This window comes from Cucurbita pepo, chromosome 11 (genome assembly GCF_057944985.1).
Source record: "Cucurbita pepo subsp. pepo isolate OVF chromosome 11, ASM5794498v1, whole genome shotgun sequence".
In the NCBI taxonomy this organism is placed as follows: Eukaryota; Viridiplantae; Streptophyta; class Magnoliopsida; order Cucurbitales; family Cucurbitaceae; genus Cucurbita; species Cucurbita pepo.
Genome location: NC_141808.1, coordinates 4805045 through 4820192, shown reverse-complemented (window position 1 = coordinate 4820192; position 15148 = coordinate 4805045). Strand labels below are relative to the sequence as shown.

Here is a 15148-nt window from a genome sequence, read left to right as displayed (position 1 = left end):
GAATAATTGAGAAAACCACAGATAAAATTCTATACATTTATATTGATTCTATAAAATTCTATACATTTATATTGATTCTAGAGCGGATTCTAAAAAATAGATACAAATTTTCTAGAGTTGATTGTGAAAAATATACAGCAAGTGCGCCCAATAGAATGTATCAATCACGTAACAAGACATGTGAAGAATTGAGAGAAAATTGGATTGAGTGTTTGTCCATTAGGAATTGAAATGGACAAGCCTGACTAACCAAATGGGCATGAACGGGCCTCGACCAAATTACCGGTCTAAGTAGGATCCCTAAGTCTCCAACTCGACTACACAGTCATCTCGATCACTTTACTTCACATTTATCTAAAAAGAAAAATTAAAAATAATTTTGATGACTTATCATTAACCAATTTTATTATTTTTTGGAAATATTTTAACAATGTAATTATTAATTCTTTTTTTAATAATAATAAAATCTTATACCATGCAATAGAACTTAACAATAATTTAGAATTTAAATAGGAAAAGGGTTAGAAAATATAACACCGTAGTTGAATTTGAATAGAACTTTCTGGTGCCTCTTGGGAATTTGAATAGAACTTTCTGGTGCCTCTTGGGAATTTGAATAGAACTTTCTGGTGCCTCTTGGGAATTTGAATAGAACTTTCTGGTGCCTCTTGGGAATTTGAATAGAACTTTCTGGTGCCTCTTGGGAATTTGAATAGAACTTTCTGGTGCCTCTTGGGAATTTGAATAGAACTTTCTGGTGCCTCTTGGGAATTTGAATAGAACTTTCTGGTGCCTCTTGGGAATTTGAATAGAACTTTCTGGTGCCTCTTGGGAATTTGAATAGAACTTTCTGGTGCCTCTTGGGAATTTGAATAGAACTTTCTGGTGCCTCTTGGGAATTTGAATAGAACTTTCTGGTGCCTCTTGGGAATTTGAATAGAACTTTCTGGTGCCTCTTGGGAATTTGAATAGAACTTTCTGGTGCCTCTTGGGAATTTGAATAGAACTTTCTGGTGCCTCTTGGGAATTTGAATAGAACTTTCTGGTGCCTCTTGGGAATTTGAATAGAACTTTCTGGTGCCTCTTGGGAATTTGAATAGAACTTTCTTGACTCTTTCCTCGGATCTGAGCCCAACCGCTACACCGCTCCTTTTACGAGTTCAAGAGCAAACTCAATCCTTTATAGAACTTTCTGACTCTTTCCTCGGATCTGAGCCCAACCGCTACACCGCTCCTTTTACGAGTTCAAGAGCAAACTCAATCCTTTCCACGGCACAGGATCAAACCGGTACACTGCTCTTTTTACGAGTTCAAGAGCAAACTCAATCCTTTCCACGACTCAGGATCAAATTGGTACAATTACCGGTACACTGCTCTTTTTACGAGTTCAAGAGCAAACCACAACTCTTAAAGTAATAGATTACAATTTTCTCACAATACAATAGACATCTATCTCAGGAATAATAGAGATCTCTCTCAGGAATAAGATAAAAAAGAAATAGAATTGGAAGTTTGGGGAGATCAATAATGGAGGCTTTTAAAAAAAAGTTTAGATTGAAGAAACTATGAAACTTGTGTATTGTGAAATATAAAAAAGAAATAGAATTGGAAGTTTGGGGAGATCAATAATGGAGGCTTTTAAAAAAAAGTTTGGGAGATCATTGAGGCTTTTAAAAAAAAGTTTAGATCGAACAAACTATGAAACTTGTGTATTGTGAAATATAAAAAAGAAAACTTGTGTATTGTGAAATATAAAAAAAACTTGTGTATTGTGAAATATAAAAAAGAAAACTTGTGTATTGTGAAATATAAAAAAGAAATAGAATTGGAAGTTTGGGGAGATCAATAATGGAGGCTTTTAAAAAAGTTTAGATCGAGGAAACTATGAAACTTGTGTATTGTGAAATATTCTGTGTTGTGTTCTATAAAATAGGAAGAGGTGATGAGTTTAAATAGTCATCAAGTTCTAAAAATAGAAATTGATACGAACCACCTAAAAACGTGGACCACAAAAAATAATATTTATTTATTTTTAAATATATCGTAAAAATTATAGACCACATGTTTCATTTATATATATATATATTATTTTAAATAAATATTAAAAACATTTTAAATTCATTTTTATTATATATATATAACATATTGAAATATTTAATATAATAAAAAATGTTAATGAAAACCATGTGAGTAACATTTTAAAACTAATTGAAAAGTTTTAGGAAAAGTAATTGAAAAGTTTTATAAATCTAATTAAAATCATTATACTGAAATGATTTTGTAATTCAAATAATTTTCTTTCTCCAAACTAGTTTTAATTTTTGAAACAATTAGTTTTCATAGATATAAAATCATAATTTCTTTCTATTTAAAGTAACAACTTCTTTCTATTTAAAGTAACAACTAGTCTTCATAAATATAAAGAAATTTTTTTTCCATTTAAAAGTAACAACTAGTTTTCATAAATAATTTCTTTCCATTTAAAGTAACCGAAAACTCTTATAAATGTAATTGAAATGATTTTATAATTTTTTTTTTATTTAAAAGTAACCACTAATTTTCATAAATGTAAATGAAATCATTAAATTTCTTTCCATTTAAAAATAACCAAATACTTTTATAAATGTAATTGAAATGATTTTATAATTTAAGTACTCTTCTTTTAATTTAAAAGTAATGGAAAACTTTTATAAATGTAATTGAAAGCTCCACCATTTGTTACTCTACCAAATTTATAAATGTCATACTTCGATTGGTCTATGATGTCAATTATGCCGCTGGTCCATGATGTCAATTTTGTCACCACATCATCACGTCGGGTATCTTGTTTTGAATTTGATTGGTCTATGATGTCAATTTTTCCGCCACATCATCACGTCGGGTATTTGTTTTGACTGGAACTTATTCATTTTATCTCTAATTTGAGTGAACCAAAAAAGACGTTGATTCCCAACCTTACACTATGGACAAAATACCGAGAATTGTTAATAATTGAAGGTAGGTTTGTTATCATCAAAATATCAAATTAATTAATTAATTTGATATTAAGGCGAAAAAGCCAACAATCTCCCCTTCTTTTTTTTTTTATGATGACAAACCCTTTCCTGAAAAATAGTATGAAAACCATAAAACTTAAAATTAATGTCCATGTCCAAATAATAATATTGATACCAATATCAATGCATCATCATAGACATTCTAATATTGATACCAATATCGATGCATCATCATAGCATTTCTAATATATCATCAGAACTTTGAAATTCACTCACATTCATATTCTCCCCCTATATTAATGCTTCAATGAATTATGAAACATCACAACAACGAAGTAATTCATTAATTATAAAATAACAACGAAGTGATTCATTAATTATAAAATAACAAACTTAGAGCGTATTTTTCCTAATTTTCTCCCCCTTTGTAATCATCAGAAAGAACACTAAAACAATAATAAAAGAATGACATGCTCCCCCTAAGAACATGCCTATAATTAAGATTATAAAATTCAAGATATATCACACCGAGCAATACCAAACTCAAATTCAAATTATATCACACCGAATAATACCAAACTCAAGCCTATTTTTGCAAAAAATTTCTTCATTTAACGGCTTGGTAAAAATATCTGCTAATTGATATTAGAGTTTACAAAATCAAGAATAATATGTACATTTTGCACATGCTCTCTAATAAAATGATGTCTAATGTCAATATGTTTAGTTCTAGAATGATGAATAGGATTTTTGGTTGAATGTACTGGTGTTATCACAAAAGATAGACACACTATCAAATTTTAATCCAAAATCACAGAGTTTGTTTCATCGAAAGAATTTGAGCACAACAACTAGCAACCACAATATATTTCACTTCCCTAGTAGATAAGGCAACCGAATTTTGCTTTTTACTAAACCAAGAAACTAGTGAACTACCAACAAATTGACAAGTTTCACCAGTACTTTTACTAGTAAGTAAACTTCCCGCAAAATCCGCATCAGAATATCTTACCAATTTAAATAGGATATCACACTCCTAAATTAATAGTCCCAAGCAAATATTTAAATATTCTGCGCATGTAGATGAGATTCCTTAGGACAAGATTGAAACCTAGCACAAAGACATACACTAAACATAATATCAGGTCTACTAGCAGTCAAGTAAAGATCCAATCATACCTCGATAAGATTTTATATCTACACATTTACCTTTTTCATTCTTATCAAGCTCTTGGAGCTTGTTTTAAGCCACAAAGAGCCTTTTTCAACTTATAGACATGATGTGTAAAATCAAAATTTTCAAATCCAAGAGGTTGTTTTACATAAACTTCCTCCATAATATAACCATTTAAGAATGCACTTTTCACATCCATTTGATATAATATAAAATTTTTGTAAGAAGCAAATGCAAGTAACATTCTAATAGCTTCTAATCTAGCAACGGGGGCAAAAGTTTCTTCATAGTCTATACCTTCCTCCTCAATTTTATTTCTAAAAACTCATTTGGTTTCAATAATGAAAGTATTAGAGGGTCTGGGGACTAATTCCTCAACTTTGTTCCTTTCAAATTGATTTGGTTCAATTTGAGAAACAAAAGCAAGATTATTAAATAAATTAATAAAGGAATGAGTTTTCACACCTTGTTCGGGATCACCAATAATCAAGTCCTTGGGATGAAATGAGGCATACCTCCATACTTTTAGCACTGATGAAGAACGTTCTTCCTTCTTTTCATTCAAGTTCACTTCTTCTTTACTTGAAAGAGTTTCCTTTCCTTTGTCACTAACAGGTAAATCTCCAAAATTTCTTTCAAAATCATCCCTACAAATAGACTCATTAGAAATATCATTACAAGATTCATCAAAAACCACATGCATAGATTCTTCTATAACTAAAGTTCTCTTATTGAAAACTCTATAAACTTTACTAATAGATGAATAACGAAGAAAAATACCAATATCTGTCTTAGAATCAAATTTTTACAGCTTTTCTGTGTTGTTCAAAATAAAACATTTGCAACCAAAAACTTTAAAATACCCAATATGTGTAATTTTTGTAATAGCCAAAAATAAATAAACAAATAAAAATAATTATAATAAGGTAGTAACGGTTACTGCAAACATAAAAAGAAAAACAATAATGGTCAGATTTACTTGAAGCAAAAAAAAAAAAGATGAGAATGACCTTTACCCAGTTGAGATCTGATCAATAAGGTATGTATTAAATCTTCATTTTCTTTTATCCTATTCTTCTAAGAAATCACAACCAATTATAGTTAGATCTTTGTTGAATTATTACCATGATCCATCTTTTAGTTAGAAATTAAATGTCAAATCATCTATACAATTTTAGTCAATCATGTCATATTAGTAATATTAGATTAAATTTTTATCAGTAGCCAAATGAATAGATTAAAGATAGAATGTCCAAGAAAACTTCTGAATAGGAAACTGAGATAAGGAAATAGGAAACACTAAGATAAGGAAAGATTTAGAAATAGAGATCCACTGTAAATTTGGAATACATGATAACAGAATTAAAAGGCAACCGATAAAAAAAAAGAAGAGAGATTAGGGAATTAAAAACCACAAACTAAATATGGGAAGAGAGATTAGGGAATTAAAAACCACAAACTAAATATGGAGGGAAAGGTAAATACAGAGGGTATATACAGAGGGTATCTACTTTTTATACTACAGTAACCATGAAAAATGAGATTTTTAATAAAAATATAATTATAGATATATAACATTTGAAGACTTCTAACAATGGATCAATGTAAATTAGAGAAATAATGTTGTAGAATTCAAACCCGAAACTAATGTCATGGGCTCATATAGGTTGACCCGGATTTCAAAGGACGGAATCAAACTTTCATTAAAGATATATTCGTGACAACGACTTAAGCTAGCCAGGTAAGTGACCTTACTATCGGCATGGTTATTTTTTATGTTGACACGTGCCCTGTGGTTCTGCACGTGTCATATATATTGATATGTGTGAATTGTCTGTGGACCAATATGCTTCCTATATGCTATATAATATGTGGATTGTATGATAATAATTATGGTACGATGTGCTCTAGGAGATGTTTGAGATAGGATACGAGAAGGATGCACAAAACAAAATGTAACGATAGGAGTAAGATACGTTCATGAAACGTTAAGGTTAGGTTACATACCGGAGTGCTATGGATAGGAGAGATTGATGAAAAAATACGGTTAGGTTATGGGTAGAAAGGGATAGGTTTGTGATAGATTGATAGAACGATGGCGTTAGGATACGTTCTGGTGATGATATGACTAAGGTACGTCACGTAATGATATGTCTGTGATAGGTATAAGAACATTAAGGCTATGGTAAGTTAGAGAACGATATGACTATGAAGTGTTTACGTTATTGACTTGATTATGATATGATACATTGTATGCTAGATTATTGTGCTTAAGTACGAAATTATGTGAACGTGAATGTATGTTATTTATGCTGCTTAGTTGATGTGATATGAATGCATGTGACGATGTGTGGCCTTTGTACGATTATGGCTTGTTGTATGAGTATTGAAATGTAACTGAATGAATTGTATGACATGAAATACGGTAAATTGCATGATACATAACCCCGCTAGGAATATGTATGATATGTAACGAAATGAGAATGAGAATGACATGTAAGCATGAAAACGTGACACGGGGTTATGTTCATTAAATGATGACTGTAGGACTAGTGGGACCTCATGCATATTGTGTGATCATGCATTTGGGGGGATACCCCTATCCCATCACGAGGGTACGGACGCGTACATCCAAATGGCAGGACAATGCTCGTTATGCCCTGCATAGCGCTGCCATGACGGTTTTAGTTTTAACGGGTCCCGGTGGGCCCCCAGAGCATGCCCACCGGCTAGGGATAGTGGCCCAGCGGTGTGCGAACTAGCTGGTGAGCCCATACTCGCACGTATGGGCTGCGTGTAGAGTATATGGTACACGTCCACAATTACCTGTTAGGATTACACCGTAGGGAAAACGAAACGAAATGAAACGAAATGAAATGAAAGATAGGTCCCATCATTTCATTGCATGTGATTGTTGCATTTAACCCCAATAGTGGGGTCACTTACTAAGTATTTCTTTAAATACTCAAGCCATGTGCTACTACATTTTTCAGGTTAAGGCAAGGCATCCCTATACGGCTGATGACGGCATCGCAACTCGAGATCATGGCACATGCATAGGATAGTGGCATTTATTTTCTTAGACTTAGGATAGAATAGGATGTTTTAAACTTAAACGCTTAGTTATTTTATTTCGAGTCTTTTGTTGTGTCGTTTTAAAGATGTTTTCGAAACACGTAAGTCTATGGCTGTGTTTTAAGTTAAAGGTTATGTTTTGTGGAATTTAAATGAAGTCTTCCGCATTCAATGTTTATGGTACGTATAAAGTAACGACCTTAAATTAAGTAGAAAATCTTGGGTCGTTACAATTTTATTATGCCAAAGTTCATAAGGAGTTTTATCTAAACAGGGTCTAATTAAAACTCTATTTGAAATATAACATGCTTTATTAACAGCTTCCGCCCAAAAATATTTAGGTAAATCATATTCATTTAATATTGATCTAGCAAATTCTTGTAAAGTACGATTTTTTCTTTTAACTACACCGTTTTGTTGAGGAGTCGTTGGAGAGGAGAAATCATGATAAAAACCATTATCTTCACAAAAATTTTCAAATGCTACCCTATCAAATTCCCCTCCATTCACTCCTCATTTTAGTAATTAAAAAATCTTTTTCATTTTGGACTTGTTTTACAAAACTATCAAATCTTTTCAAAACATCATTTTTATGTTTTATCATCAAAATCTAAGTAAATCTCGAAAAAACATCAACTAGACATAGTAATTCCCTCCATAGCTAGCTATTTTAGAAGGGCCAAATAAGTCCATATGTAATAGTTGAAGAGGTCTAGTAGTAGAAATCACATTTTTAGATTTGAAAGGGGACTTGGTTTGCTCATGACAAGCATCACAGATTTTATCTTTTTCAAATTTAGAGTTAGGAAGGCCTAACTAATGAATTTTTTGAGATATTTGAAATCAAATACATACTAGCATGTCCTAATCTTCTATGCCATAACCAAAAATTATCATGTAAAGCCGAAAGACATTTATCATTTGTTGGACAATCATTTAAATCAATAATGTACACATTGTTATCCATATTTCCAACAAACACTTTTCTATCACTAACATTTTTCAATTATGCAATTATTTTTATCAAATATAACTCTAAAACTTTTATCACATAATTGACTAATGCTAAGTAAGTCATGCTTTAAACCATCAACTAAGGTACATTTTCGATGAGAGTACCAGAGTCATTACCTATAGTACCCTTACCAATTATTTTACCTTTCTTGTTGTCGCTAAAAGTTACTAAGCCGCCATCCTTCTTAGAAAGATTCACAAATTTGATTCACAAACTTTGAATTGGTTTCCCATCATGTGTCTTGAGCAACAACTATCCAGATAGCACTTGTTTTTTTAGGCTTTCAAATAAACCTATAAATAAAGATATTCAAAATTGACCTTTTGGTACCCATACTCGTTTGGTCCTAACAAGTTAATTTTCACAAATTTAGGAATGATGCTTGCATTCATATTAAAAAACTTACCACACCAGAAACAAACAACATGCAAGAATTTATTTCTTGGACTAAGTTTATGTATTCTATTTTCAATAGAAAAATTATTTCTTAAAACATTGTTAAATTTTATATTTTGAGAAAATTTTCTTCCCGAAATAATGTTTTGAGAATTTTTCAATTTTAAGCAATTAGGTCTAGTATGATCTTCAACACCCCAAGAATGACATATAGGCACAAATCTAGATACAAATTTGCATGTGTTAGGTTTAGGCATAATGGGGGATGGTTTAACAAATATTGTTTTAGAACCTAAAGGAGTAGAACATTCATCAACATAGTCTAATCCTCTTTTATCACCATAAGGCTTACTCGCCGCTTCAATTATTTTATCTAATTTTTGAGCACCTATAGTTAATTTTTTAATAGACACTTTAGTCTTACCAAGTTCTTGCTATGTATTTGATTCCTTTTCTTCGAGTAATTTAATTAACTTATCTTTTTCACAACAATCATGCTCAAGAAATTTAATTTTATCAATTAATGCAGTTTTCTCATCACAATCAAATACATGCTTTTCACAGGGTATATCAAATTTTACAAATTATTCTCTTTTAAGCAAAAAAAATTTCATTTAATGAAGACTTATTTTCAATAATTGAAGCCTTATATTTCTTTTGAAGCATAACATACTTTGAACCAAGTTTTTCTAAATCAAGTTGCATCTCCTCAAAAACTTTAAATAAATCATCGTAAGAAGTAGATTCAAGAATTACCTCGTCTTCTTCATCCTCTTTGTTACCATGAGCCATGACTTCATCCTCTTTGTCACCATGAGCCATGAAGCAAAAATCTGCTACTTTTTCATCACTTAGAGATTCATATGCATACATTTTATTATGAGCTAACATGCTAATTTTTGTTTCTTTAACTTCGTTTGTTCCCTCGTGAGTTACTACAAGAGTTTTTCAAATTTCATATGCGAAACAACACATAGATACTCTATTAAATTCATCATTACTTAGGGCACAATAAAGATAATTTATAACACTAGCATTAAAAGAACATTTTTTTATACCATGTTCATCAAATTCATTCTCTAATTTAAGCTCCTCAATGTTATTAACAATTTTTATTGGAATGTAAGGATCTTTACTAACATTCAACCATAATCATAATCAATCGATTGCAAATAAATTTTCATTCTAGCTTTCCAATACGTATAATTTGTTCCATCAAAATAAGGAGGTCTAGAAGTTGATTGTCCTTCACAAAAACCGTTTTAGCACTTAGATTTGCCATAATGTCTAAAAATAAAGTTTATATAAAAAAAAATCAATAAGAGCAATCTGATACCAATTGTTGGATCGATATGACAACCGTAGATGGGTGAATAGAGTTTTAACAATGTAATTATTAATTTTTTTTAATAACAATAAAAACTTGATACCATGCAATAAAATTTAACAATAATTTAGAATTTAAATAGGAAAAGGGTTAGAAAATATAACATCGTAGTTTTATAGTGGTTCGGTCAAACTTGACCTACTCCACCCCCCAAGCGCCTCTTGGGAATTTGAATAAAACTTTCTAACTCTTTCCTCGGATCAGAGCCCAACCGCTACACCGCTTCTTTTACGAGTTCAAGAGCAAACTCAATCCTTTCTACGGCTCAGGATCAAACCGGTACACCGCTCTTTTTAAGAGTTCAAGAGCAAACTCAATCCTTTCCACGGCTCAAGCTCAAACCGGTACAATTGTCTAAAAACTTATAGAAACACACCACAACTCTCTAAAGTAATAGATTTATAATTTTCTCACAATACAATAGACATCTATCTCACGAATAAGATAAAAAAGAAATAGAATTGGAAGTTTGGAGAGAGCAACAATGGAGGCTTTTAAAAAAAAGTTTAGATTGAGGAAACTATGAAACTTGTGTATTGTGAAATGTTCTGTGTGTTGGGTTCTATAAAATACGAAGAGGTGATGAGTTTAAATAGCGATCAAGTTGTAAAAATAGGAATTGATACGGATCACTAAAACGTGGACCACGAAAAATAATATTTATTTATTTTTAAATTTATCGTAAAAAATTATAGACCACATGTTTCATTTATATATATATATATATATATATATATATATATATATATATATATATATATATATAATATATTGAAATATAATAATATAATTAAAAAAATGTTAATATTTTAAAAGTAATTGAAAATTTTTATAAATCTAATTGAAATTATTATAAAGGTAACTTAAAATGATTTTGTAATTCAAATAATTTTCTTTCTATTTAAAAAGGAACCATTAGTTTTCATAAATGTAAATGAAATCATTATATTTTTTTTTCATTAAAACAACTAGTAACAACTAGTTTTCATAAATATGATTTCTTTCCATTTCGATTTAAAAGTAACCGTGAAAACTTTTATAAATGTAATTGAAATGAATTTATAATTCAAATACTCTTCTTTTCATTTAAGAAAACTTTTATAAATGTAATTGAAAACTTCACCCTTTGTTACTCTACCGAACTTATAAATGTCATACTTCGATTGGTCTATGATGTCAATTTTGTCGCTGGTCCATGATGTCAATTTTGTCACCACATTATCGCTTCAAGTATCTTGTTTTGAATTTGATTGGTCCATGATGTCAATTTTTCCGCCACATCATCACGTCGGGTATTTGTTTTGACTGGAACTTCTTCATTGTATCTCTAATTTGAGGGAACCAAAAAAGACGTTGAAATCGTTATTCCCAACCTTACACTGTGGGAAAATACTGAGAATTATTAATAACTCAAGGTAGGTTTGTTATCATCAAAACATCAATTAATTAATTTGAGAGTAAGGGGAAAAAGCCAACCGATAGAGTCCTCCATCCAACCATTACCTCTCATTTACTAGGACCTCCGTATTAGTCCTCCATCCAACCATTACCTCTCATCTGCTAAGACCTCCCTATTGATATTAAGGTGTTCTAGCAACCTTAAGTTTTATTTGTTGGCTCTATTTATGTTTACTACAAATTTTAGACTCGTACGTAAGCTTCACTCTCGGTCAAATACGGTTTGTCCACTAAACTCTCTGGTCATAAATATTTATTGTTCTCAACTTGGCACACATCGCATTGGTCACTGGTTTCGTAGGGATTAGTAGACTAAGAATACTCATTCACATCTCTATATTGTAAATAGTTCATAAGCATAAACTAGAGTCATACATCATACTTACCAATCATGATTCTCTAATATGCTCACATTTTATGCATGGATTCATGATTATTATTATTATTATTTAACTCATGCCATTTACATACATTCAACGTTTTTAGCTCTTAATCCCATGGTAACATGCTTGTTTAGGAGCTTCGAGATACTACTTACATGAATCGCCAATTCCTTTGCTTTCATAATTGTTCATAATATGGTAATTTCGTCACAAATTCTCTTAATTTGACCTATATCTAATGATTTTCAAGGTTAGTATAAGCTAATATTGATAAAACAGGTCAAATGGAGTTGAACAGAACGAGCTGAAACTTGAAATAAGCCTCCACCACCCACAAGCGTACTACACTCGTTGACCCACATGTCCCACTCCTTGGTTACTCGCACCTCCACGTGCGCGTGAAGCCTGTGCACTGATGCATCGTTCAACTTCGAAATAGCCTGAAATTCTAAATTTGTTTCATCATTTCATTCCATACCACTTACATGATATCCACTAACTTCATAATTCACGTTGGGTTATCATCCCAGAAAGGAAAATAATATCTTTGAGGATAACACCATTGGGCTCAATTTTGTTTCTTTTCTTGTTTCCTTTAGAAAAGAAACTTTAAAGGAATTCATTGACAAAATGAACAAGAACAGCCTAAGGAGGTAGAGGGAACCCTGCCCAAACGCTACAACCTATTTTCTGCAAGAGACCGCATAAAGATCCAAAAAAACACAGCTGAAGGGGAGCTTGATCAATCCAACTGTACTCCGCATAACGTATCACAAGCAACCCTACAACTCCATTCATCCGGAATAATTAAGAAAACCACAGATAAAATTCTATACATTTATATGTCGCTAATGATAATTGATACTGAATGAATGTGATTCTAGAGCGAATTCTAAAAAATAAATTACAAATTCTCTAGAGCTTATTCTGAAAAATATAAGGCAAGTGCGCCCAATAGAATGTATCAATCACGTAACAAAATTGGATCAAGGGTTTGTCCATTAGGATTGGAAATGGATAAGCCCAACTAACCAATTGGGAATGGATAGGCCTCGACGGACCAATATTGCTCAAAAATGACTAAAGAAATTTTTTCCATCCCATCGTTTTAATATATTTTTTATACATGCTAATAATAATAAAATAAAAAATATTCATTCTCATTAATATATTTGTCTCGAGAAAAAAGAGGAAACATTGTGAGATAGGAATAAAAGTAAGAAAGGTAGAGAGTAATACTATAGAGTTTGAAAACTAATATATATATATATATTTTAAAATTTTGATAAACTCTTTGAGGATAATTTTTGTTGTTGTTCATTTGTTGAAAATCTTGGGATGTACATTTATTTAGTATAGAAATTTAATGAAGGAATTATGTTCAACTAAACCAGTAATACATGTTTAAGGTAAAACTAATTATAAGTCCTCCATCATTTAAGGTAAAACTAATTATAGAGCCTGCCTTAAACTACATACTTATTTTTTTAACAAATTTAGCTAGTTTGAATGGGTTATTTTTGTGTTTGTATGTAAGGAGAGTTTAAAGAGTGAACTAGAAAGATTGGGATTGATATCAAAGTTTATGGCATTAATACTTCTGTCGTTATTGTTGGTGTCTAATGCTACCGTGGTGCTACTAGCGGTGTTTTTGATGTTACGGCATTCGGTGCCAAACCTAGTGCTGATATTACTCAAATATGTGTACATTTGTTTAAGTTGATAAACCAAATTTTCATTTTGTACAAACTATTTTTCTCAAATGAAAAGGTTGAATTCACAGGCTTTAGCAGATGCATGGAAGGAAGCATGTGCATCGGCTACTCCAAGTAAAGTATTGGTTCCAAAAGGAACTTATCAATTAGGTGCATCCAGGCTCAAAGGTCCATGTAAAAGTCCTATTGAGCTTCTAGTTGAAGGAACATTACAAGCTTCTCCTACCGAGTTTTCGATGACCAAGGAAAAGCTGGTTGGGTAAAGAATGATTGCCACCTGAAGAAGGAAAAGCTGGTTGGGAAAAGAATGATTGCCACCCGAAGAAAATATGCAAAAAGCTTCCCATGATAAATGTCATACTAGTTTAATTATAAAATGAACTCATAACTTGGGTTAGCATTATATGCTTTAACACAGGGAGTGTTTTTTCTTTGTTTGTTTAAAATGAGCAGAATTTGAAGTTCAATTTCATCACAAATTCGATAGTGAATGACATAACTTCACTGTATAGCAAGAATTTTCATATCAATGTTTTGGCCGGCTAGAATCTTACCTTCGATAACTTGAAAATTACTGCACCAGACCATAGTCCCAACACCGATGGAATTCACTTGGGTGATTCAGAAGACGTTTACATTTTCAATACCGTAATCGCAACGGGAGATGATTGTATATTTGTAGGATACACTAACAGAAAAATAACCATTAGTGATGTTACTTGCAGACCGGGACATGGCATTAGCATAGGCAGCTTGGGTAGCAAGAATTTTCATATCAATGTTTTGGCGGGCAAGAATCTGACCTTCGATCACCTGAAAATTACTGCACCAGACCATAAATTCACTTGGGTGATTCAGAAGACGTTTACATTCTCGATACCGTAATCGCAACGGGAGATGATTGTATATTTGTAGGGTACACTAACAGAAAAATAACCATTAGTGATGTTACTTCGGACAGGGACATGGCATTAGAATAGGCAGCTTGGGCAAGTATAAAACTGAAAAAGAAGTGGTAGGAGTTACAATGAAGAAATGCAAATTAATCGGTACTACAAATGGTGTCAGGATCAAATCATGGCCAGATTCTGCCGTCTCATATCCAGCCTCGTACATGCATTTTGAAGATATTGAAATGGATAATGTTGCTAACCCTATTATCATAGATCAAGAATATTGTCCATGGAATCAATGCAACCGAAAGGTATGTATTAAAATCGAACCTCCTTTGTTTCCAACTTATTATCTTTTGAACAAGTATTAATTAATGTTTATTTTGAACCTTGGTTCCACCAACCATTAAGATTAGCAAAGTTAGTTTCAAGAATATCAGGGCACATCTTCTACTCGGGTTGCAGCCAAACTTGTTTGCAGTAAAAGTAATCCATGTGAGGACGTGGAAATTGTTGATATTGACCTCACTTATAGTGGTACAGAAGGGCCAATTGTGTCCGAGTGTGCAAATGTGAAACCGACCATTTCTGGAAAGCAAAACCCTCTCATCTGTGCTAAACCAGCGCCACCTGAGACCACTCCGTCAACTGATTGA

At 31.8% G+C, this 15148-nt stretch overlaps 1 protein-coding gene across 1 annotated transcript; it reads left to right on the top strand.

Moving 5' to 3' along the window:
- Positions 1–13835: 13835 nt before the first annotated feature.
- LOC111784625 (polygalacturonase-like) lies at positions 13836–15148 on the top strand. The gene is made up of 4 exons (XM_087128322.1): positions 13836–13853; positions 14146–14448; positions 14561–14803; positions 14933–15148. The coding sequence occupies exons 1-4, from the start codon at positions 13836–13838 to the stop codon at positions 15146–15148; spliced, it is 780 nt and encodes a 259-aa protein (XP_086984448.1).